The sequence below is a fragment of the Balaenoptera borealis genome (assembly GCF_965194805.1).
Source record: "Balaenoptera borealis genome assembly, chromosome: 12".
Classification (NCBI taxonomy): domain Eukaryota; kingdom Metazoa; phylum Chordata; class Mammalia; order Artiodactyla; family Balaenopteridae; genus Balaenoptera; species Balaenoptera borealis.
The window spans coordinates 48294804-48321934 of record NC_138869.1 but is presented as its reverse complement, the minus strand read 5'-3'; the positions used below and the strand labels follow the sequence as shown (position 1 = coordinate 48321934).

The following is a 27131-nucleotide window of genomic DNA, read 5'->3' as shown; positions in this document are numbered from 1 at the left end:
ACACACACACACACACACACACACACACACACACACACACACCTGATTTTTCTCCCCTGTGTAAATAATGTCCTGGGTTAAACAATTTCATTGGCCTAATGAATTCCCTGTATGAGAAAGTCACCGTATAACCCTGTTCTAAGTCAGTTATATCCCAGTAGGGGTTAGAAGTGTTCAGAAAACAGAGCTGCCTTAAGAAGCAGCTTTATAAAGCTTTGTTGGGTGATACATGTACACTAAAGCTTTTCCATTTTCATAGCAACTGGAGTTTCACAAGTCGAAAGAGAGAGGAAATTGGAATGACATGCCAACCAAACCTTCATGCTGTTTGGGCAAGGAGCACCGCTGGGTTTACCCTGCCAGGAGCCCAGTACCTCCCATCTGCATATGATTTTGCGTACAGGGATGACAGGGAATCAGGGATGGAAGGAAGGGAGACAACCTCCCCCAGAGCACATGAAGCAGCAGAAGGAAAGAAGCCACAAAAAGGGAAGAATCTCTCTCTCTCTCTCTCTCTCTCTCTCTCTCTCTCTCTCACACACACACACACACACACACACACACACGTGTTTGGTGCTAAATACTCCCAACTCTTCAGTAGGACTCCAGAGACTCTCTTATGAGGACTTCAAAAGCTCACTGAAGGGAAACTTACACCAGAAGAAAAGGGAAGGTATCACATGAGAAGCTGCATTCAAGTATTTGAGGACTTTTGGAGACTTGAGTCAATGAAAGTAGCAGCAAATTAAAACTGTAGGTGAAAGCAAGTTACAGAGGTAGATTCAGCAATGACGCAACCATCCTAACTCAAGAGAACGCATCTGCGTGATGTGATGGTACCTTTGCACCAGACCACTTGGGGAAGCAAAGAAAATTGGAATTGAAGAGGCCTGGAGCCAGAATGCACCTGGATGTGGGTCAGCACCCCTCTCAGGGTCATTCTTGGTCACCTGACCTTGGGGACCTTCATGAATCATAGTGGTGCTGGTTTGGGTGGAATCTCAGTTAGCAGCTAAGAACAAGATCTGGAGAAGGCAGCAAAGACAGTGTGAAACCCAGAGCAATAAAAATGCATAAAATTGTTAGTAGCTCTGCTAAAAATCTAAACACCAAGATCTTCTGTGAATTTAAGCTGTGGGAAAACAGATGAGTGAGGGAAAGAGATGGAAGGAAGACAGGAGCTAGAAGGAGAGGAAGGGGTAGCAGTTTGACGGGGGCAGAGTGGTCCCCTTCTGCCCCTAGCTTTTTCTGTGTTCCCAGCCCTACCCACTAGGATGGGTGAGCGAATCATTTAAGATCTCAAGTCTCGGGAAGAAGCTGTGGCTTAGAAAAATAATGGAGTTGAAGTTCTCAATAAATACGCTAGGCAGCTAAAACCATTTAATCATGATCTTTGCATCAGAGGAGGAAAATCATAGGGAATGAAATGAGCAGGATCATTTTAAAAATAGAGATTTGGTTGGCAGATTACCACAGTAAGAAGACGAAAAGTCAGGAAAGTTAAATGCGACCAAAATCCACATTAACAAAAGTTGAAGAAAACAGACACCATTTACATTCCAAGCCAAATAATGAGGTGTCAGCAAGGCATCAGCTGGAAGAAAAAAGTTGGAAAATGATTCTTTTTTTTCACCGCTTGCAGCCAAAGCTCTAGTTGAAAATAAATGCAAAATCTTGCAGCTGGCAATAGAGATCATTAAGGATCTCTTCTGTTAAGGGGTCTGACTCAGAAAACTTATAAGCCAGAGAGAAAGAACAGAAGCTGTCAGCTGCAGAAGGGGATATTCACAGAGAATTCAAGAAACAGAAGATAAATTATAGTGAAGATAGATTATGTAAAAATCTGTTGGATCACCTTGTGGGGAAAAAAAGCCCAAGACACCAGGTTTTTTCTTTTTGATGCATCAAGATTTCTTCCTGGAGAGAAGAGAGATGCTGCCTTCCAGAGACAGAAATTGCAGATAGCAATCCCAAAGATTGGTGTACTTCAGAGATCTCAGAAATAAACCAAATCCAGGAAGATCACGAAGTAAGTCCCATCAGTGAGAGGTCCTGGGAGACAGGTTGGCTCCCTGAGCACACTCCCTGGGAGTACTGGGGCCCTCGACCCCACTGTGCTCTTCACCTCCTTCTTGCTATGGAAGAGGCATGCCTACAAGTGAATGCGTTGTGAATAGGCTGCCACCTGGGTAGAGGGACATATGAGGTGTCAGGAAAAACTTTACCCTCTGATCTGCAAGCATGACTTGATGAAAAACTGCCAAAATGTCTACTGAATCCCACGCCCTCTGAATGACAAACTACCCAACCTTCCCTGATGGTGGACACAATCAAGATATCTCCACTTCATCATTCATCAAACAGACTTGCCTGGAGGTCAACACAGGGCTGTACATGGATCACCACCTGGACCAAAGGACTATTTTCAGGATCTGATCAAATATCTGCCTCTAATATTGGCCTGGTGTGGTTTCATTAACAAAGAATGGCTCTAAGAGCTCTTACTTTCTCCAGGGAGCGCTGGCTTAGCTAATGCTGATGCCACTAACTTCCTATCTTTATCAGGAATATCTCTCATAAATATAAACCACATAAACCACTAACACTGCCATCAGCCACCTTCTCAAACATGGACCCACACATTCCCAACCTTTCTTCCTGGTGAGCTTACAGCTCCTTGCTAAAGAAAACTTTAGAAACATAGATCCTCTTGCCCTAAGAAAGTACCTTCTTTCTTGACCCTAATTACTTGAGATTATCTACCTTTCTCTCTCTACAAAATACATACAACCTTTGGGTTCTAGAGAGGAGCTTCTCTAGATATCACTACCTGCTCCCCCAGGCTTACAGCCTCAGGTTATGAATGGACACTTGGGATAGTTCAGGTGCTTCAAAATCCAATGTGAATGTTACTTTGGTAATTAGGTTAACGCTCTTAGATATTAGTTTTGTTGTTAAGAGATCTTTCTGAACAAAATGACTCAAATCTGATAGGTATTTGATTTACTATAAAGTATGACCACCACTTGAGCTGATGCCTCTCACTTTCTCCACTCTCCTCAAACCTGTTTTATGTACTAACGTAGTTTATACAGTTAATGTAGCTTGCACAACAGATGGGGTTTAATATAATATATGCTGAATATAACACTTTTTCATAAATTTGCTTAAAAGGAAAAGTGTAGGAATAATTATCATGACTGTTTGCTAATCTATGTTCTTTTGCTCATCCATACTTTGCATAAACCTTGATCAAAAGTCAAAACACTCACCTTGGTGGTAGGTGAACTCTTGCCTAAGAGGAAGTAAGTAGTCACTGAAATACCCATCAACTAAACCCAAACCTGCAATGTGATGCCAAAGAATACACTCTTCAAGAAATCACTTAGAAAATTACTAACATAAGTATTCTATCCATGTTTGGGCATTCCCTGGTGGTCCAGTGGTTAGGACTTGGCACTTTCACTGCCAGGACCCGGGTTCAATCCCCTGGTCAGGGAACTGAGATCCCATAAGCCGCATGACACGCCCCCCCAAAAATTTTTGCTCTCAGCCGTGAAAGTGGATTTTGTTGGACTCTTTTACCCCAGTGAGACCCTTTATCTATATAAAATTAGAAGTCAACATAGACCCTGAAAGCTGCCTTAGTTGACATGGAGGTAGCCTGGTCCCCTGTCAGCTCCACATGCGTCTCATCTCATAAGGTGGCATCTTCGAGTGCCCCAGGGCTCCACCAAGCTCAGTTTGGCAACTTCTAGGTCACAACACAATAGCAATAAGGTCAAGGTCATGGTTTCAATGGCCACGGAGGCCATAACCAACTTCTCCCATTTACAAACATAAAACACTATGTGGTATGGGATAGATAACAGTTGATACTCAACAGAAAGAAATTTTTATCAGTATTCTTAACCAGCATTCTTGCAAGTGTGTACCTGTGTTACAAATAAGAAGAGTGAGTATGCAAAATCCCTCCAAATTGCAAATATACACCCTACTATTGGGTCAACAGCATCATCTTTGTCTGTTAAAAACACTTCATTTTATTTCAGCAGAGATAGTAAGTACCTGTTAGTGATGTTATTAATGGGGCCGAGACATGTGCTATGGAGTCAGGCAAGACGCTCTCCTGGGAGAATGAGTTTTCACATTTCTCTGGTGTGAGAACGAACAGCAGCCCAGATGGACGCTCAGCAAATTACTGTCTCACAGCACAGCCCCATCTCGCTGTGATCTGTCAGCATTTTTGCAGCTTCCCACAGTGAAAGCTTCCTCATGATTCTGTATTCCTTGGGAAGATTAGACTCTGCCTTTTTTTTCTCCAACTCTTACATCTTCCATCTGAGACCATATGGGTCTCAGATTTAGATCTTAGATTTACATTTAAATGTGAAGTTGTAGGCAACGACTTAGTGGCACAATATTGCCTTGAGCTGTAAATTAATTAATTAATGAAAGTCATCTGGAGACAGGTTTTTTTAAGAAGATTTCAAAGACCTTAGATAAATTGGTTTCTTTATAACCCTCTCCACCGTCCTCATATCTCTGACCCCTGCTGCACCGCCACCACCGCCACTCCCATTTGTGAACAGGCCACTTCACCTCCTACTTTAAAAGAAAATCAAAGCCACAGGCAGGAACTGCCTCTAGCTCCTGCAAACCCACAAGAATCTGTGCTCTCCTTTCCTCCTTCCCTTTTTTTCCAATGAGAAGGAACCCCTGCTCCATGCCTGATCTCCTTACCTGTGTCCCAGATCCCTCCCGCCAACCTCCTCAGTCCCTGACTCCATCAGTTATCTCCTCCTCCTCCTCTTACACCCACTCCGCTGCCTCTTTCCCAGTAGCATTCAAAAGGCCCAAGTTTCAACTGGGTTCATGGAGCACTCCAGCTATTGCCCCATCCTCTGCCTCCCTTCATGGTCGAGCTTAGTTGAGGGAGTTGCATCTACCTTCACAAATTCCTCTCCTCACCTCCCATTGACTCCCACGGAGGATGCCCTACAAGGTCGCCCTTCAAGGTCGTTGCCCTATGAGATTCCTTGTTGCTAAACACAATAGACCCCTTTGACTTCTCAAAAGTATCTAAACTTTTGGAAAATTATTCCTATTTAAAAAATAACAAACAAACATCCATTCAGTCAACAAGCATTTATTGAGTTCTGACTAGTGCTGGGAGCTTAGAATGCGGCAGTAAACAGGTGTTGGCAACTGTGGAGTTTACATTAGGAGGAGATGGGGACCCAAGCCATAAACAATTAAACATATGAACAAGATAATTCCATAAGGTGATAAGTGCTAGAGTGATGGGATAGAGAGTAACTATGGAAACCACATTGAGTTCCAAAGGAAGCCTCTCTGAAATGATATTTGAGCTGAAGTCACGAGTACAGAGATCTTGGGCCAGAACGTCACAGGCAGAATAAACAGCAAGAACGGAGCCCTGAGGTTGGCACAAGCACTGAATAGATATGACAACGTATCGTTTACACGTACAAAAGGAGAGACCAGAAAGAGGCAAGAGAGTGTGCTCTTGCTGGGTAGGGAAAGGGCTTCTGAGCCACAAGTGAAGTGGACCAAGTCTGGAAGAACAATGAGCTTTGTACCCTTTTGGGTTGGGGCCTGGCTCCACCTCCCCTCCACGGGCCTCCTGAGTAGAAGTGTTGGAGGAGTGGAGGAGGGTCTGTTGCCCGCCTCCTCCACCCTTCAATCCCAACTTTAGAAGCCAATAAGCAAATCAGCCAGCTTAAAACAAGCTGGAAGAGCTTCTGGAATGGACCCCGCTGGAGCCTGAAGAGAGATGGATCCCCTCACCCCTCTCCTTCGATCCCTCACCTCTGAGCTGGGTAGGGAAAGTAGCCCAAGAGGGGCTCCTACAAGGCCACTGCTGGCTACACAGTGGAACCCAAAGTCAAGGTCAGCCCCTGAAGAGAGTGTGCTAGAGTTCAGTCTTCTTGTCATCAGCTTCAGTGGTCAGGGTCCTGGACTTGGAGGGGCTCTCCAGTATTTGTGCCTGGGAGATAAAATGAGCCCAAAGATATTCTCCCAAAGCCAAGTTCCCAAACACACACACACACACACACACACACACACACACACACCAATCCACAGGAACACAGGTGATCTAAGGGTCCTCTGTCTAACCTGGGGGCAATGACCCCCAGCATGTGTGTGTGTATAGCGGGTGTGGTAGAACCAGAGTGGAGTGGAGGTTTAGTTCCTGTGGCCCTGATCGAGAGCCCATACTCAAGATCAAAGTCATTTTCCAGAGCCTGGGGCTGTAGATAGTGGGAGCAAATCAAAAAGAAGAGATGAGAAGTCAACCCCCAACCCTGGTCCATTATAATTGGCTTCAGACCCCCCCACACCACAGAATGTCCTCAGACACAGGGAGGGAAGTCTTGGACTGCTTAACTGGCCTAACTCGCCCCTTCCTTGACCTAGTTATCCTCTCCCCAAGGCCAAGTTCCTCTCCTAGTTTTCCTGATTCCTCTACAGTATGTAAAGGGGCTGAGCCAGGGAGAGTGGGGAGGGGGAGGGGAACCAGGCCTCAGCCCTTCTCAGGAATTTGGGGCTCTATGGCCTGAAAACAGCAACTCTCAGAGCACCCCTCTGGTTCTCTGTAAGTGCTCTGGGGCCATTGCCTGTGTCTTGAGGTGGGGAGGGTGGGACGCAGGGGCCCTCTTAGCAGCCTCATCTCCAGGAGCCCTCGGGAGAGGGGAAGTGGGCAGGGCATTGTGCGTGAGCCCAGATTACTCACCCAGGGTTACACATTTTGCAAAGCAATTAGTTCTGGAGTTGAGACTGTCCAGATGGGTTGGTAAGAGGGTTTGCTGTCACCAGGGTGAGGATCAGGAGGAGACATTCACAAATCCCTGTGTGAGGCTGGAGACAGGGGCCTAGGGAGTGGGAGAGAACTCTTTCCTCATGACTTTCCTCTCAGCTCCTGACACAGCACATCGACTGCCTCTGACATGTGGAGTTAGACAGCTCATACTCTCCCTGGGAATCTCCTTGCATCTCTGGACCATTTGGTAGCCTAATATTACAAAAGAACTTGGATCTTCCCCAAAGCCAGCTGTGCCTCAGACTGTGAGCTAGTACAGAGGACTGATTAAGGAGGTCAAATGGAAACCAAAGGACACAGGGGGAGAGAGGAACCCACGTAGAGGATTAATTACAAAGAAAGAGGTCAAAGATTAAAAGTCAGACTAGGCAACAGGATGCCGGGACAGAGGGGACTAGAGGTTGGAAGACAACACATGGGCTGGCACTGGGGCCATCCTGAGCCAAAGATCCTGGAGACCTGTGCACATCCTGGGGGAGAAAGGTCTGTAGCTGAGACCAGAAGAGCTCTGGAGCCTGAGGGCTGCTGCTGGGACCCACTGCCTGGAGTATAACACACAGAGGTGTCCCCTCTCACCTCCAGGCAGGCTGCCCGGTGGCCCCCGCGCCATGGGGACTATGGGCATCGGCTGTGGCCGCATCAGCAGGTGTCTGCCCCTGCATCATATTCAAAGCCAGATAAACTGTCCCAGGGCACGTGGGTCGAGAAGCAGTGAGTCCGGGAGCTGAGGCCGTCCATTCACTTGAAACTCCTCCATCACTTCTTCCGAGGGGTCGGTTTGGTCTTCCTTTTCAATCTGGTTTACAAAGAGAAACATAAAAATCCACAGCGTTACTAAGTGATGTGCTCTTTCTCCATGCTCAGTTAATAGAATTATAAATTTATAGACTACCTGTGTGGTTATTACTCTTCTGCTAAACTCAGCCTTAAAATCTCAATTCTGGAAATTTCTCAATTCTGGAAATATCTGGCCAAAATAATATGATAATTTTTTTTCCTGGCCTGAGCCTAGGAAAGATATTCTTTAAAATATCTTCTGTTTTTATGTACAATAATTATTGCTTTTGTTTTCTTCTTTTCTTTCTTTCTTTCTTTCTTTTTTTTTAATATATTTTGGCTGCACCGCACAGCATATGGGATCTTAGTTCCCCGACCAGGGATCGAGTCTGTGCCCCCTGCTGTGGAAGCACAAGTCTTAACCACTGGACCACCAGGGAAGCCGCTCTAACTCCTTTTAATGATTCAAAAAGCCAATTTGGTGAGGACTTAATCTTGTTAAAATATTTTTCTAAAAAGAAAATATTCTAAGTGAAATAGCAGTTTAAACCATATACAAAAACTAGGCATACAGATCAGAAAGGAAAAAATAAAACTGTCTCTATTTACAGACGACATGATTGTCAGTGTAGAAAATCCCAGAGTCTACCCCCAAAAAAAAACTAGAATAAGTGAGTTTAGCAAGATCACAGGATACATGATCAATATGTTTTTATATATTGGCAATGAACAACTGAAATTGAAAAAGTACTATTTTTAATAGTACCTAAAAGCATGAAATGCTTAAGTAAAAAGCAAACAAAATATGTATGAGATCTGTATGCTGAAAACTACAAAACAAAAAGAACCTAAATGAATGGGGAGATATACCATGTACAGTTCTCCCCAAGCTGACTTATAAACTTGACATAATCCCATTCAATCCCACCAGGATATATTGTTGAAATTCACACACTGACACTAAAATTTCTATGGAAAAGTGGAGGAACTAGAATAGCCAAAGACAATTTCAAAAATAAGAAACCGTGTTGGAGAATTTACACTAAACTGATTTTAACACTTACTGTAAGGCTATAGTAGTCAAGTTGATGAAAGAAAAGATATGTAAATTAGTGAAACAGAATAGAAAGTCCAGAAATAAACGCACACATTATGGTCAACTGATTTTTGACAAAATTGCAAAAGTAATTCAGTGGAGAATCTTTTCAACAAGTTGTGCTGGAACTATTGGATATCCGTATGCAAAAAAAAAATGGAACCTCAATCCATATCTCACACCATTTACCAAAAAATTAACTCAAAATAGATAATAACATAAATGTGAAACTTAAAATTTTAAATTTCCAGGAGAAAATCTTTGTGATCTTAGGTTAGGCAACGAACTCTTCCATACAATCCAAAAAGCACACATACAATACAAAAAACATGATATATAAAAGAAAAAATTGATAAATTGAACTTTGCCAAAGTTTAAAACTTTGGTTCTTCACAAGACACTATTAAGAAAATGATAAAGCAAACCACAGGCTGGGAGAAAATACTTGCAAAACATGTATTTGATAAAGGACTTACATCCAGATAATATATTTTTGAACTCTCAAAACACAATAATAATTAAATAACCCACTTTTTTAAGTGGGCAAAAGATTGAGCACACACTTCACCAATAAATGTCTTTGGTGGATGATATATAAGCTCATTAAAAGAACATCATTAGTCAATAGAAAAAAACAAAATTAAAACTACAGTGAGGTACCACGACATACAATATTAGAATGGGTAAAATTTTTAAAGCTGACGGTACCAAATGCTGACAAGAATTCAGGGCATCCCACTTTGCTAGTAGGAATACAACCACTTTGCTAGTAGTGCAACCACTTTGGAAGACAATTTAGCAGTTTTATATTTATTTAAACATACACCTACCATATGTCCCAGCAATACCAGTTCTAGTTATTTACTCAAAGAAAAAGCAAACTTACAATCACATGAATGTTTACAGCAGCATTATTCATAATTACCAAAAACTGGAAACAACCTAAATATCCTTCAACTCGTGAATGGAAAATTCTGATAGGTTCATGGATACAATGGAATACTACTCAGCAATAAAAGTGAAAGAACTACTGATTCATGCAACAACGACATGGTTCAATCTCAAATGCTTTATGCTAAGTGAAAGAAGCCAGACTCAAAAGGGTACATACTGTATGATTCCATTTATGTGACATTCTAGACAAGACAAAACTATAGGGACAGAAAACAGATCAGTGGTTGTCAGGAGCTTGGGGACTGACTTCAAAGGGGAAGTATGAGGGAAATTTGGAAGTTGATGAAAGTATTCTATATTTTGATTGTGGTGGTGGTTACATGACTCTGTGCATAGAACTGTTTGCTGAAAATGTCGAATTCTACTGCATGCATGTAAACCTGATATACGTATGCATGCGTGTGTGTGTGTGTATGTGCCTTGTGTATTACACAAACATACATGACACTTTTCATGTCATGGTCCGTGGCTTTCTCCTTTATCCGAATGCAGGTAACTGAACTATGACTTCCCAAAAGAAAACAGTGCTTAGTGATATAATCACCGTAATCCTGCTTTCACCCAACTACTACTGCACTGCTGTGTTTTTTCCCAGTAATACTCAAAACTGCCTGGAAACAGACATGGTGAAGGCAGATGGTTGGATTCATACAAGGCTGGAGGTTTTCCCAAGAATATGAGATAGATATTCAAAGGGTAGGGGAATGTAAGGTATTTTTGAGAGAGATTAAAATGTTGGGCCATGGTTTCTAATTTGGAGAGGGAGGAAAGTGAAGAAAGAAGGAGTCTGAATAGACATTTTTCCAAAGAAGACATACACATGGTCTACTGGTACATGAAAAGATGCTCAACATCACTAATCATCAGGGAAATGCAAATCAAAACCACAATGAGATATTACCTCACACCTGTTAGAATGTCTATTATCAGAAAGACAAGAAATAATAAGTGTTGGTGAGGATGTGGAAAAAAGAAAACCCTTGTGCACTGTTGATGGGAATGTAAATTGGTGCAGCCACTGTGAAAAACAGTATGGAGGTTCCTCAAAAAATTAAAAATAGAACTACCATACGGTCCAGAAATTCCACTCCTGGGTATTTTTGCAAAGAAAATGAAAACATTAACTTGAAAAGATATATGCACCCTCATGTTCATTTCAGCATTATTTATAATAGCCAAGATATGGAAACAAGTGTCCATCAGTGGATAAGTGAATAAAGAAACTGTGATATGTATATACACATACAACAAACCATTATTCATCTGTAAAAAAGAATGGAATCTTGCCATCTGCAACAACATGGATGGACCTCGAGGGCATTGTGCTAAGTAACATAAGTCAGGGAAAGATAAACACCATAGGATCTCTTCTATATCTGGGATCTAAACAAACAAACAAATGAAAAACAAGCTCATAGATACAGAGAACAGAGGCAGGGGTGCAGGGGGAGAGAAATTGGTAAATTGTTTCCATTTGTTTTTTTACTTTAAATAAATTGAATAATTCATAAGGAAATAATTTAAATTCATAAATAAATAATGATAACTTGAAACATTTTTTAAATCAAACTACCAGGGTGGGGGGGGAGCGGGGAAAGGAGTCTGATGGATGGAGAAGGAAAAACCAGGGCTCAGAGTACCAGAAGCGCCTGGTGAAGTTTAAGAACAGTTGCTATGGGGACACTTAACAAAGCAAGTTGGAAGAAAAGCAGACGGTTGATGTGGAGTTGGATGATTCCATTGGTGATTTCAGAGATGGCAATTTGTTTCCCTCATTGGAGAATAACCTTTGAAAGAACAGATGGTTCATATGCAGCTCCATCAGGCAGAGCTCAGCAAGCCTTCAGCACAGCCTCACGGCCTGGTCACTGGTGTTCTAAACCTACCCTAACCTTCTCAGACCTCCAGCTCTTTCATCCTTGGGGTATGACTTGCCTTCATCCTTTTTTAAATGTTTTCAAAATTTTTTTATTATTTATGTAGTTTTTGGCTGCGAGGCATGTGGGATCTTAGTTCCCCAACCAGGGATCAAACCCACACCCCCTGCATTGGAAGCACGGAGTCTTAACCACTGGACTGCCAGGGAAGTCCCCTTAACGACCATTTAATGGGTCTCTCTCTATTTTGCAAAACCAAACGGCTTTTCCTGCTCCCATCACTGGCCTGTCCCTCCACACGTACTATGAAGGAGCCTTGCTTCTCTCACTCTATCCACGATCTCCATCCCCTCTCCTTTGTTTCCAATCTCACCCTCACTTCTGCACCCTTTCCCATCAGCTCTTAATGTACTTTAAGTTATGGTAAAAAAAAAAAAAATTCTAGAAAGTAAAATTGGCAGGGATGTGTGTATCTCAAGAGGTTGGAAGTCAGGGTGGGGCTTAGGTTTCCAGTGGGGCTGATTAGAGGGGCTTTGGTGTTATTTGCTGAGGTTGTTGATAAGAGGAAGAGTGAGTGTTCATGGGAAAGAAGTCAAGTGGAGATAAGTTGAGTTTGATAACATCCACGTTGATCTGCTGGGCAATCAGGCCCATATATGAGTTTAATGCCAGGGCTGGAATAAGGTTTAAAAGTCATCACCCTGCCGGTTACATTTAAAACCATAAGAAAAGTCTACAAATAACAAATGCTGGAGAGGATGTGGAGAAAAGGGAACACTCCTACACTGTTGGTGGGAATGTTAAGTTGGTGCAGCCACTATGGAAAACAGTATGGAGGTTCCTCAGAAAACTAAAAATAGAATTACCATATGATCCAACAATCCCACCCCTGGGAATATACCCGGACAAAACTATAATTCAGAAAGATACATGCACCCCTATGTTCATAGCAGCACTGTTCACAATAGCCAAAGCATGGAAACAACCTAATGCCCATCGACAGATGAATAGATAAAGAAGATGTGGTGCATATATACAATGGAATACTACTCAGCCATAAAAAAAGAATGAAATAATGCCATTTGCAGCAACATGGATGCAACTAGAGAGTATCATACTAAATGAAGTAAGTCAGAAAGAGAAATACAAATATCATATGATATCACTTATATGTGGCATCTAAATACGGCACAAACAAACCTATCTACAAAACATAAACAGACTCATAGACATAGAGAACAGACTTGTGGTTGCCAAGGGGGAGGGGGGGAAGGGAGAGGGAGGGACTGGGAGTTGGGGTTGGTAGATGCAAACTATTACATTTAGAATGGATAAACAACAAGATCCTACTGTATAGCACAGGGAACTATATTGAATATCCTGTTATAAACCATAATGGAAAAGAATATTAAAAAAGTGTATATATATTTACAACTGAAAAAAAACATAAAACCATAAGAGACTCTATAATGACCTATATGGGAAAAGAATCTAAAAAAGAGGGCATATATGTATATGTATAACTGATTCACTTTGCTGTACAGCAGAAACAAACGCAACATTGTAAATCAAGTATACTCTAATAAAAATTTTAAAAATAAATAATTAATTATAAAAAAAAAAAAAAAAAACAGAAGGCAAAATCAAGGAGAGGGCTCAGGATAAAACCCTAGAGGATCCCAAGGTGAAGTGTTGCCAGAAAAAGAGGGACTCATAAAGAAGACCAAGATGGAAAATTCAAGAGAAGTGGAAGGGCTAGTTTACCCAATCCTGCACAAAGAAAGAGAATTCTCTCTGGTTTTCTGGAAGGTGAAAATGCACAATGTACCTCTTGGCATCAGGAAAGACAAAAGGAGGGCAAGTCACATCATAGAAAGTGTCTGGAATAAGTTTGGGTCTGCAGACCTGAAAAGCAGGCAGGCTACCTCTATCTAAGAGCCTGAAACTTAGCAGCTGGCCCCGGAGCCTGGGTCTGTTAGTGCATACTCTCGGACCCCTCGCAGTAATTGCTCATGGGTCGGCGCTCTTCTGAAGTAAATCCTAGCTTCTCAAGTATGTAAATGTTTATAATTGCATTTTTCTTTGGCAGTCCTGGTCATTGCGAACAAACCGAAAACTATATACAGGTGCGACCACTGACTGTGGGCTAACTCCCGAGCTCAGGGTTGTTACTCAGGGGAACAGCAGCAGCACTGAGAGATGGGCCACTCGTAAATACCATCTGAGCAGCTGGACCAGGGGCATACATCATCCCCCCTGATTGCCCAGAGTTTGGTGCAGTGCTGTGCACGTGGTCTCGATGACCAGGCTTGAAAATACATGTGGAAATAGATTGGTCCTCCAGGCTTCCGGTGTGCAGGGCTCAGTTTGTACAAGACAATGCTGTGAAAGAACGCATCAAAGGCACACACAGTACTGCTCACATATGTGTGACTGGCCCCAAATTAGTCACTCAAAGCCGCAGCCACAGAAGTTTTCAGAAAACCACAGATCTTAGCTCCTGAAAGCAGAGCACCAAGGAGCCAGAAGAGTCTCAGCTCAGGAAACACGTCTTAACCCTAAAGGCCGGGATGACCTGTGAAATCCTAAAACCTTGAAGAACTGAGAGTAAAACAAACTAAAAGGGAGATGCCATGGTTTCTTTCCATCAAATATGAGAATGCTGCCATGTTCAATCAGCATGCAAGGAATCATACCTGTTGGATTCTAAGATTTAAATATTCACTGGTTTTTGAAAAGATGTATCCAAGGGAGTTACTAAGGACACAAAAGTCCTTTGTCAAAATTGTTTGACCTCAAAGGGTCAGACCTCAAGAATGGCACCATTTCAGAAAGCAAGCCTGCTTCAGGAAAACTTTTTTGACCCTTTCTTCACATGTAATTTAGTAGCTCTGCTTGAGAGTGAATTTTTTCCCATTAATCTTCCTCCCACCCCTTTGATTTAGGACAGTCACTTAGTGTCAATAGAGTATGTATGCATACCGCATACAGCATGGCGAAGCAATGTCTCTAATGCATTACCTTAGGACCTTTGGGAACCTGAGAAGGGAGAATGAGTATCGTAGGAAGGGCTCAGATGGTGCATCTGTGATGTCGTGGGACATTATGAATGGAGCCTGTCAGGTCCCTTGGTCCCAGGGAAGGGACGACAGCTGAGGAGGCAATGACAGACTATAGAGGTGTCTTCCCTGATACCCACCGAGGATGGTTAACTGAGGGAGTCAAAATACACCAACACTAAAATATCTCTTGAGTTTAAGTGAATTCAGCAAGGCTGAATCCAGACAAATCTGTGGCTCAGATGAAATTGGCTTTCATTGTCTTCCATCTCCTTTCCATGTCCTGGTTCATTCAACTCCCAGCCACCCAAACAGCCATCACATAGCTCACTGGAGACTGTGGGCATGAAGCCACCACCATAGATGACATGCCTCATATACAATTAATTTCCTCTGCTCTGCACATTTCCTAACCACTTCCATATATCAAAGCTTAGCTGTCCTAGGACCTTATTACTCAGGCCCCTCAGGAAGGCATAAATTAACGACCAGGTAACTTGATGCACAACTTCCTATTACAGTTTTAGTGACTTACCAGTCACTCACCAGTCTGTTACTTCCTTCCCAAATTAACCTCACCTGATCTACCCCGGGGGTGGGTTGATTGCTTGTTGACAATGCAGATCCCTAGAACCTCACAAGTGACCCAAGGAATTAGATTCTCTGGGAGCATTTTAACATGCTCCCCAATTGATTCTTCTACATACTAAATCTGTAAACATCATGAGACATGCATACACTATTATGTGCTATGCAGGTTCTGAGCATCAAAGTAGATATGAGAATCCCAAATACAATTTATATCCATTGTTAACTTATAAAACAGGTTCATTTTCAAATACTAAAAGGACTAAAGAGTTGGCCTGCCGTGCATGTGGGCAGAGAGTATAAGGGAAGTCTGTGTACCTTCTGCTCAACTGTGATATGAACCTAAAACTGCTCTGAAAAGTAAAGTCTATTAAAAAAAAAAAAAAAAAAAAAAGGCTGACCTCCCCACATGGAGCTGATAAACATATGCTCTTTGGCTCACCTATTCTCTCTACAGGCAACATCCCCTTTTATCCTCTACTTATTCTAACCTAACTTCTGTGAAGCCCCAGACAGGCAGAGCCATTCTCCAGGCTCCCATAGCCCAATGCACATACTGATTATGAGAGTATTAGAGCGTTTAACCCTACACTGTGACTGCCTATTTTCTTGTTTGGTTCTGGTGAATCGCAAACAACCTGGCTTGTTCTGGCCACGTTCCCATCCCCCAGCATAGGATGTGGAACTCTATACATACGCAATCAAGATTGTTGAATGAATGAATGAATGAATGATCTTGCCACTGAAGTTAACATCAGATGAAGTGTGTTGGGAGGAGGGATGGATGAACTGGCTGAACCTCTCCTTTTGCACATACACAGATAGCCCTTAGAGTCACCATTCCTTCTCTCTCTGAGGGACAGGAATCGAGGGCCTCATTTATTCAATCTGTTACTGTTGTCCATACTCTGAATTTATAAATTAATCACTTCCAGTCCTACTAGGCAAAGGAAGCAACTGGTGCTGCCATCTGAAGTATTGTACCAACAGTGGCTATGAGGAAAACAGAAGCCACACTAGGTGTTTCAAACAAGGGGATTTAATGCAGGGAATTGATTACACAGGTTTGGTAAGGCTGAAGGAGGGCCATTGAGATAACCTATTGTTAGTAAACACAGGAAGCAGCTACTAACCTTAGGGCTGGGGAGCAAAAGGGAAGAGATGGTGTTACCAGAACCTAGAGGCTTTCTTGGGGGACCCCCCACGGCTGGTGCCTGGCCCTCTCTGGGGGCTGCTGCGCGGCTGCTGCTTGGCCTTCTGAGGGGGGCGCTGCTTGGCTGGTGGAGGTCGGACTTCTGGGCGGGGGCGTGGCTGACGTTCGGACCTCGGAGGGGACCGTGGCTTGGCTGGTGCTCTGACCACCGCGGGGGGTGCAGCTGGCTGGCGCTTGGGCCTCTGAGGGGACGTTGCGCGGCGGCTGGTGCTGAGAGGGCCAAAAGAAGCTGCAGGCTGGAGCAATGGCTCTCCTCTGTTGCTTTAAGGGATGCTGACAGGAGCTGGAAATAGGAAGGCAGCCCTGCTCCTCCCCCCGCCCCACCTTCCAGTCTCCCTCCAGTACCTTCCAATGGCAGAGCCTAACGGGGAGCCGACTGTCAGGGGATTGGGGGAAGCGCAGTTTGCAGAGCCTCAGCCCAGCATCGCAGAGTAGAGCAGGAAGGGGGAACTCGGAGCTGAGAGACAGAGGCCAAGGCCCAGCCCAGGCGCCAGGTGGCAGCGCAGACCACTCACCTGGTCTTCTGGCAGGCACAGCAGATCCAGTCCTCCTCTTTCTTCTGGTAGAAGCAGCCACTTTTACAGATGCTATACTTGCGGTCCACAATCTCACGTTTGGAGTTGAGGAAGGTGAACGGCGGGCAGCAATGTATGCTGAAGTGCTCCGAGAACTTCTGGTTCTTGGAGAGTCTGGGGCCCTCCTTAACCACTTTCTGACTCATCTCACTGGAAATCAGTGATGCCGGGGGAGGTGGGGAGACATAAAACAGCACATTCATGTGAGGGAGCTTTCTACTCCAGGAACGCATTCCCTGCTACTCCCATGGTCCAAGTTAACATTCAGAGCTATCCTCCATCCTGAATCTGGAAGGTCAGTTTCCTGCCCAGCTCTATGGAGAGGAACTCAATTAGGAGTTTGTTCTTTTTTTTTTAATTTACATACAATTTTTAAAGGTTACACTCCATTTACAGTTATTACAAAATATTGGCTATATTCCCCGTGTTGTACAAATACATCCCTGTAGCCTATCTTACACCTAAGAGTTTGTACCTAGGCAATATAAGGGAAGAGTTTGTTCATTTTTATTTGTGTATTTTTAAATCATGTTTTCTGAAAATGGACTCTTTTTTCCCTTATGTGTTAGCCACCCACTTAGGACAGGAAAAAATATTACAAAGCCAAACACATCTATGGCAAAATAATATTCTAGATTTAGGAATGGCCGTTTCTCTAAAAAACCAAGAAAGCTTTGTTATTGAAAGCATAATCTCTATTCATACCATGAAATACTACACCAGAATGAGAAAGAACAGACTGTAAGACACAGGTCAACATGTTTGAATCTCACAAACATAATGTCGAACAAAAGAAGCCAAACACAAAGGAATACACGCTATATGATTCAATTTATATGAGGTTCAAAAACAGGCAAAACTAGTCTAGTGCATGGTGCTAGAAATCAGAACATAGTTATATTTGGAGGAGGTGGGGTCTGACTAAGAAGAGGCAGGAGGGAGCCTGCTGGGGGCGGAAAATGTTCTGGATCTTGATCTGGGAGATGACTACACAGGTGTATACATATGTAAAAATTCAGTGAGCTCTACACTTAATTTTTGTGCATTTTACTGTTTACCTCAGTTAAAAAGGAAAAGTAAGAGGAGGAAGAGGAGAGACTAGAGAGTTTTGATTCTTGAAATATTCTGAAAGGCGGGTAAAAACTTAATTACTACAGCATCCTTTGTGGAAATGTGACACATGCAGAAATAGTCCTACCTAACACTCCAAAACATTGAAGCACACAGGGGACTTAAATGACTATTAACCAACAAGAGTCTACAAATATACACAGGTAATGTGCATATACCGGCCACTGAGTATATCCCTCCTCTCAACAAACTCAAGGTCAAGTTGTACACACAGACGTGCAGTATGTAATTACAAGACACGGTGACATCGACAAACAGAAGTATGTACAAAGATAAAGGAAACCATGAAAAGGGGATGGATTCTTTGAAGACAGAGAAGATGATCTGGGTTTTAAGGATGAATACATTAAAAACAACTAAGTTACTCTGAGGGGATATTTTGATTTTTTGTTTGTTGGTTGGTTTCTATTGTTTTTTATTGAAGTATAGTTGATTTATAATGTTGTGTAACTTTTTTGTTTTTTGATAGGGTTGTCTTCTGCTACAGATAGAAGTGAGGGCTGAGGAGCAAGTTGAGTGTAGTTATAAGAAGAAAATACATCCTTTTGCACCTCAGTCTGTAGAGTCCATATTATATGTTACACCTGTTATGTATGTTGCAAATGCTCTTTCCCAATATTTCACCTGCTTTTATCATGCAAAAAATTAATTTTTAATGTAATTAAGTTTCCTAGTTCTTACTCAGGGTTTTATATTTTAGTTCAGAAAGTCTTCCCTACTTCAGAAGCTCTTAATCATACTCATGAATATCCCATTTTGAAAGAGAATCCTCTCTGAATCTCACTTTCATGTCTCTTTTCCTCTCTATAACTCCTCACTTTTATAGGCAATGTTCTTGAGAAGTTATCAACACTCTTTTTCTCCATTTCTACGTCTCCTCCCCCTCAGTGCACTCCAATCTGGCTTCTGTTCCTACCTCCCAAAGATACGTGGTTCTCATAAAGACCTCCATGCTGCCGTACCAGCCGTCTTCTTCCTCGATCTCTCTCTCCATGTAAATGCTTCCCTGTCCTGTCACTCCATGTTCTCCTAGATTCCTTCCTCCATCTCTAGCCCTTCCGTCTCAGTTTCTCTTATAGGCTCATCTGCTTTATCCAAAACTTTTAATGTTAGAGTTCTTCAAGGTACAATAAATACTAAATGATTAATAGGGTTACCTTCAAGCATCCACTTCAGCATTTATGATATGTTTAGGTTGTGCCAGGCACAGTGCTCAGGCTCTGTAGGGGACGCAAAGCTGAATCATGTTTAGTCCCATCCCCAAGAAAAGTATCCACCAGCTGGGAAGATGGGCAAGGATGCACATGGTGTACTCATGGCCACAAAACCCATCTATTGAGCCCAAACATGTACAAGTCTCTGAGGAGACTGAGGGGATGGATCAGCTAAACATCCTGCTGACATCCTGTAGATGGAGGAATGTTGCATAGATGTTAGTAAGTGCAGTACAAGGAAGCGATGCTGTGGAGCATGAGAATGTGCTGAGACAATGGCACGGAGAGTCCACAAGAGCGGGGCCATACATTGGGCTGGGGAAGCAGGTAAAACATGGGTAGAAACATCTGGCCCTGAGATTTGGAGAGCAGAGATAAGGGTTTGTGGAAGGTTGGGAACAGTTGATTCCTAAGCAAAGATACAGAAGGGTGAATTGCAGTCCACCTGAGAGCCCACCTGGTCTGCAGGGCAGGGTGGGAGAGGTGGCAGTGCCAGGACACAGGTGATGAGGTAGCACAGGAGTTACCCATCACTGCGAAGGATCTAGCCCTTGTGACTGGGAGTGTGGTCATGCCATCAGCTGATCAGGAGTCTGAATAGATGAGAGGGAGGGACATCATCTCATTGGTCTGGGATATCATGAATTTAAGGCGCTCATGACATCCATGTGGAAATGGGCATCCGAAACTCAGGAGCTAGAGCTGTCAGCTCGAGGGTCCTTCACCTCATGGAAGAGACACAGCCTTGGGAGTGGATGTGCTGGGTGTGAGCTGAGTGAGGAGCCAGGCCAGGGAAGGCTCCCAGGAGGAGTAGTGGGCCTACCTTCAAGCTCCAGGAAGAAGAGCTAGGGAAGAAGGAGCAGCAGGGGGCAGCCAGGGAGGTGGGAGGAGTAGCAGACTCTTAGAAGACAAATCTCCAAATTTGCAGGAGGAGGAGATGGTCAGCAATATCAAAAGAAAAAAAAAAACAAATAAAAAAATGCTTTGTACAAACAAGCATTTTTAGACCAATGAGAAACTAAAGTTGATTTTTAGGGTCTGATTCATTGCAATTACGACCCTAAAGATCTGCCAAAGCCCTACCAAACCCTGCACATGTGGCAAAGTCCAGCTCAAGTTTCTGCTCCCATGGGAAATAATGAAATGAAACTCTCCAGGACTAACAAGCAGGAGTCATTTCTTTAGGCTCCCAGCACATGGAGATGATGTTACTCAGCTTTTCACAGGCAACTCGGACATCCCTAATTCCTCCAGCCTTCTGGGGTCATCTTTCCCCAGATTGCTCAGACACTCATCACAAATAACAGAAAATCTAGCACTTGCCCCAAATTTTTATGAATGACCGGCAGGGGGTAAGAGGGAGATTTTAAGTCTCCTGTGACTCTAAATTTCTGCTCTGACTGAATTCTCAATTCCCACCCACCTGACAAGATGCCTGGGCCCACTCTACGCCTATCTAGACCCCCTCCCAGCCGTCTCTTCCCCAGCGCATCAGGGAAAAGTTCTCAAAGTATTCCCTGGCAACTCTCCTTACTCTATGCCTTCGCCCACCGTGCCCAGCAGGGAGCAGCCTAACTGCTTGTTACTCATCACATGTGTTTCTAATGGGAAAGCAGTTCTCTGCCCTGGAACCCTGACATTCTTCTAGATTAAACAGCTGAAAATTCACCCAGCTTTAACATAGCATTTCCCCCCTTCCTTTAGTAAAATGTTTACAGTCAGTGGAAAGGCTCTGGCTACTATTGCCTGTGGTAGCAGAAGTACCACGTTTAGTTTGGGGTACATTGTAATTGGTTATATATACTCCCCTCCAACTCTGCCCCACACCATGCCCCAGTTTAGAAATGCTAAGGTCCACATGCTGAGCCATAGCAACATACACACGAGCCATCTTTTCCCACCATACCAGGCTTCCTAGTAAATTGGTTGTAACTACAGGCAAATAACTAATGGCAGAAGAAATAATTCACATTTCCTGAGGCCCTATTATATGGTGGTTGTTTTATATACTTTACCTCATTTTTCTAATATGGCATTATCATTAACAAACTAAAGATGAGATAAGTAAGGAATATGACCAAGTTCAAAGAGCCAGTAAGAGGCAGACGGGGATTTGAACCCAGGTCCCTGTGACTCCAGCATCTGGTGCTGTCTGACCAGGCTCAACACGGTCTGAGCTCCCTGTGCTCAGCCCTCCTCTCCAGGGAGCAGGTGTCCAGGCGATGGGACCAGCCTGGACTTTGGGGAACTGGAGGTGGGCCCAAGGATGGGATAAGGCTGCAGAAGTGCATGGGTCCGTGTCCCAGGGTGAAAAAGACTGAAAGTTGGGGAAACAGCTCCCTGAAGAAAGGAATGGTAGAGGATGGAGTGTGGAGACATCAGGACAGTATGGTGGCCAGCACCTCCTGCCAGAGCACAGAGGCTCACAGTGGGGGGCTGCAATGTAAACTCAGGCAGGGTCCCGAGGGGAGTGTGACCCATGGGTGCTTCCTCTGTCCCTCCCTCACCAGTCCTTAGTAGGTTTTAAGACCTTATTCACTGTTGAGAATTTAAAAACTTGGATGAAGGAAAATGATAAAAATTCCTAAATTCTTATCTCATAGTTAACCACTTAAAAATATTTGAACATATTTTTTGCCTTGAGAATATTTACATGTAAATATATAGTTAATAAAAAGTCAGACCATACCTTACATACTTTTCAAATTATATACTTGGAAAAATCATTCATTTTTTAAATAAAGTTTTATAGATGTAGATGTAATGTCACTCATAGCATTTTCCTATAGCTTTTAAAATATGTGATAAATTTATAGTTGCAGCCCCCTTTATGATTTATATCATATATTTGCATCTTCTCTCATTTTCTTGATTAATCTTGCCAGAACTTATCCACTTTACGATTCTTTTCAAAAACAAGCTCTTGGGTTTCCTGCTTGTCTTTGTTCATTTTTTTCCTAGTCCATTAATTTCTGAGTGCCTTTATTATTTCTTTTTTTCAGTTTTCTTTAGGCTTATGTTCTTGTGCTTTTTACGTATTCTTGAGACAAACTCTTCTCACATATGCATTTATGACCATAACCTTTTCATACGACTTCAGCTGAATACCACAATATTAACATAAAATTTTCATTTTCTCTTCATTTTAAATATGAATGAGTTCTTCTTTGATTCATCAATTATTTTAAAAAATCTGTTGTAAAATTTCCAAGTGTATGAAGTTATTTTTATTACATTGACTTCTGATTTTAAGGCATTCTGGTCAGAGAGTGGTCTGTATGATAATGACTCTGATATTGGTTGAGCTTCATGTTTCACAGTCAACGTTTTTAAATGTTCCATGTGTGCTTTGAAAGACTGTGTATTTCCAGAAACAATTTGGAATTATCTAGGGAAGATAAGAATGTGAACAAGCTACAATCTAGCAGTTTATTCTTGGGCACAAACTACAATCTAGTGATTTATTTTTGGATCATAGCTCAGCCTTGCAGATAAAGCCACTTGGCGGAGCACAAAGCTGGAGGAGCCTGAATCCTTGATGACAGTGGTTCTAGGCCTGGATCCTTGAACACTGACCACCTTTTACAGGAGAAACAAACTTCTACCTTGTTTAAACCACTATTATTTCAGCTACAAACAGTCAAATACAATTCTGAATTAATATACTCAGTTTTCTCACCTAAAAGAGGGTGTCTGCCTCAGTTTGGGTGCTATAAAAAAATACCATAAATTGGGCAGCTTGTGAATAACAGAAATTTATTTCTCATAGTCTGGAGGCTGGGGAGTCCCAGATGAAGGTGTTGGCAGATTCTGTGTCTGGTGAGAGCCCACTTCCTGGTTCATAGATGGTGGAATGAGTGAGGGAGCTCTCTGGGGTCTCTGTAATAAGGGCACTAATCCCATTCATGAGGTCTCCACCCTCATAACCTAATCAACTCCCAAAGGTCCCACCTCCAACTACCATCACACTGGGGATTAGATTTCAACATATGAATTTTGGGAGACACAAGCATTCAGTCCATAATAGAGGGGAATAAAAAATAATAATAACATTTAACTCATAGGGGCTTTGATAGTATTAAATAAAATAAAGTAGGTGAAGAACCTAGCACTACCAAATACAAATAACTTGCTTCATAAACTCCATTTTCCTTTCACTAAGAATTCATTCAAATTCATTTGACCTAATTCTATTGACTTTTTCAGACACGCTCTTTATGTATCTCACATGACATTTAATTTAAGCATTAATTAAATGCTTAATGAAGTAAAGACATCACTATTTACTTTCGTGGCTAAAAGCAAATCATTATAAACACTACATGATGTTTTCACAAACTATACTACCTAATTGCAAAGCAAATATAATTATAAACTGTCTGGCAGGATGAAGAGAAAAAAGGTGACTGAACTTGAAACTGTAAAATATAATTTCTTCTAGGCTTTTCAGATGTCTCCATATACTCTAAAACTACAGAGGAGGGGAAAGTGAGGCAGGTATTTGAAGAAGGAGAAAAAGGAAGTGAAGGAGAGGAACCAAAGGGAGAACAAGAACCTCCCCTCACTATTTATTGAGCACCTACTATGCTCCAGATGCTTTATATCTGTCATTTTTAATTCCCAATATAACCCTCCAGGTAGTCTCTACTGTCCCCATGTTAGAGATGAGGAAATTGAAACCTGAAGAAGTTATGTAAACTCAACAAAATCATATAGTAATGATAATAATAATAATAGAAAACTCATAATCGCCAGTATGATTACTGACTACCCAATATCTGCCCTGCCCTTCAATAACAAACCCTGATTTTGTTTGGCAGCATGATATGCCCAGTTAAATATATACAACTCCCTATGTGACCACATTCTGGCCAAGGAGATGCAGGCAAAAGTCCATGGGGAAGATTACCTTTTTTCAATAATAAGGCTTTTATTCAAGGAGGGACTCTCCCCTGGTGAGTGCATACAGCCCAACCCAGCTTTTCCTGGCCCCCAAGAGGCAGGATTATTTCAGCCTTTGGACCTTGAGCCTTAGGGATCCTTCCGCCTAATTCCTTCCCACCAACAGTTACACAGCAAATGCTTCTAACACCTTGGGGCTCAGCCCAAAGCCAAGTCACTTCCTGGGGAGACTTTCCAGAGTCTTCCCTTCCCCCAAGGAGAAATGATCACTCCTCCCTCTTTTGTGCCCTGGCCTTGTGTGCTGTATATAATTCTAGGAGAGCATCTGGAACCTGTAGGGTTGCCCTTAAGTGTTCTGCCCTCAGAGCTTTGTTCGATGCCTAATTCAGAACAGGTGTTCGGTAGATGCTTGAGTAACGAGAACATGAACAAAGGGTGCCTCTCGCAATGGCTGCAGGAGCCCTCAGCCTATCGCTGCCTGTCCCCAGATGCTCTTTAGCAGTCCCACGTCCCTCAGGGACCTCTGCTCTAACTCAGGCAACAGAGTCTGATGAATGAAAAAGGCAACACAGGAAGGGACTTTTCCAACTGATCTTGAAAGTTATAAAACTGGGCTCTTTAGGAAAAAATAAGAGACTTTGTGAACCCACTACACTTTTTTGCTTCTTTTTTTTAAAATTAATTTTATTGAAGTATAGTTGATTTACTATACTATATTTACTATACTATACTATAGTGTTAATTTCTGCTGTACAACAAAGTGATTCAGTTATACATATATATTCTTTTTCATATTCTTTTCCATTATGGCTTATCACAGGATATTGAATATAGTTCCCTGTGCTATACAATAGGACCTTGTTGTTTATCTATCTTGTATATCATAGTTTGCATATGCTAATCCCAAACTCCCAATCCTTCCCTCCCTCACCGCCACCCCCTTGGCAACCACAAGTTTGTTCTCTATGTCTGTGAGTCTGTTTCTGTTTCATAGATAAGTTCATTTGTGCCATATTTTAGATTCCACATGTAAGTGATATCATATGGTATTTGTCTTTCTCTTTCTGACTTACTTCACTTAATATAATAATCTCTAGGTCCACCCATGTTGCTGCAAATGGCATTATTTCATTCTTTTTTATGGCTGAGTAATATTCCATTGTATATAGGTACCACATCTTCTTTATCCATTCATCTGTCAATGGACATTTAGGTTGTTTCCATGTCTTGGCTATTGTAAATAGTGCTGCTTATGAACATAGGGGTGCATGTATCTTTTTGAAGTATAGTTTTGTCTGGGTATGTGCCCAGGAGTGGGATTGCTGGATCATTTGGTAATTCTGTTTTTAGTTTTTTGAGGAACCTCCATACTGTTTTCCACAGTGGCTGCACCAATTTACATTCCCACCAACAGTGCAAGAGGGTTCCATTTTCTCCACACCCTTTCCAGCATTTATTATTTGTAGACTTGTTAATGATGGCCATTCTGATTGGTTGTGAGCCCACTATAACTTTTCTTAATTCATGCAAATTAATTAGCAAGCTTAAATCAATTACATATTCTAGAGATGGCACTAGCATCTCTACGTACCTACCAATGCCATAGGTATCTTTAAACACACTTTCACTATTCCCTAAGGAGACTGCAGGTGGAAATGAGAACCGTGAACATAAAATGGATTTTCTTCCTTCCATCCAGACTTCCTTCCTTTCTACCATCTTTTTTAAAAGGCAGTTGGGGTGTGGGGTAATTATTTAATAGAAGCGGCATGTGGCCCTTAGTCCCAGGTGGTCCTCTGGAAAGAAAGACAGTGCAAGTTGTAAGTTGCCATGCTACATCTCCATGGGGTCACGGGAAGTCAGACGTGGAAATGGGTACAGGCTCTACCAAGTGAAGGGTGAATGCAGGTCAGTATTTGGAAGACAGTACACTTCTCCAATTCTTGTCAATCAGATCCCTCAGAACCATGAGCAAAGGCTGCCCTTGTCTTGTGATTAGAGAACTCAACATGGGAAGGACAGGAGGCAACTGACTACCTAGGGCCTGAACCCTCTGTGAGAACAGTATTCTGGCTTCAGAGATCAAAACTCCAAAGGAGGGCAGTGATCAGTCCCAAGATCTCTTAATACGTTACATGGCTTAAGGAAGGGGTGGTTTAATATATACTTGGGAAAAGAATTTTAAGTTAGTAAAGCAAGAAATTTCAGATTTATTAAAATTCAGCTCAGTTGTACCAAAAAAAAAAATCACATAACTTTTTCATTGCTCTATAATTGTATAACTGATACAATACTACAAGAAAGGAGAAGGGACAGGGCAGGAGAACCTCTGAATTCATACTGCCTCAATTGTTTCTGGCATAAACTGTCTCTTGCTAATAAGTAGTCAGTTAAAGTTCAGCTCCTTATCAGGACTATTCCTTACCTCCCTCTATTCCTTCTCAAGGTGGAAAAGAGTATGAGGAAGCCAAGAGTCCTCGTGGCAATGAGGGAAGGGGTGGCTGGTCTTTGTGGTGTCCTTCTCTGCTGGACTCTGCCATAGGTACCTTGTCTGGTCTCACCGGCCCCTTGGCATGAATGACACATGTTACTGCTGACCACTTGACCCACCAAAGCCACCAGTCATCAGGGCCCCTACCCAGCAGCCTCCTATTCTGGTCCAGGTGTCCTCTCAGCTCCTCAAAATTGCTAAAGGTCAGAGTAGAGAGTGAGCAGGAAAGGAAGCCCAGCAATGAACAGGACATGCAGATAGATTGAACGTAGGCAGGAAGGAAGGACAAACAGGATTTCTCCAAGAGAAATTAAGGTAGATGATGAATCATTTTGCTAAGATGGGAACAGGTTTAGGGATGGGTAAAGGGAAGAGTCAAATATTTAGTCTGAGGCATGTTCAGTTTGAGA

At 42.5% G+C, this 27131-nt stretch overlaps 2 protein-coding genes across 11 annotated transcripts in view; one reads left to right on the top strand and one right to left on the bottom strand.

The window, feature by feature from the left end:
- LOC309608508 (uncharacterized protein) overlaps positions 1 to 27131 on the top strand; it is a gene marked incomplete at its 5' end in the record, with an annotated part of 555765 nt that overhangs the window by 500569 nt on the left and 28065 nt on the right. The gene's annotated exons all lie outside the window — the stretch shown is intronic.
- MOBP (myelin associated oligodendrocyte basic protein) overlaps positions 1 to 27131 on the bottom strand; it is a 53375-nt gene that overhangs the window by 15042 nt on the left and 11202 nt on the right. The window contains exons 3-5 of one of the 2 annotated variants that reach the window (XM_082348794.1): positions 16924 to 17133; positions 16329 to 16618; positions 7421 to 7640 (exon numbers count right to left, since the gene is read on the bottom strand). In XM_082348794.1, coding sequence (XP_082204920.1) covers positions 16363 to 16618; positions 16924 to 17129 — 462 coding nt within the window. In that variant the 5' untranslated portion in view covers positions 17130 to 17133 and the 3' untranslated portion in view covers positions 7421 to 7640; positions 16329 to 16362. The remainder of the gene's footprint in view (positions 1 to 7420; positions 7641 to 16328; positions 16619 to 16923; positions 17134 to 27131) is intronic. The other variant, XM_082348795.1, reaches the window with a different exon arrangement.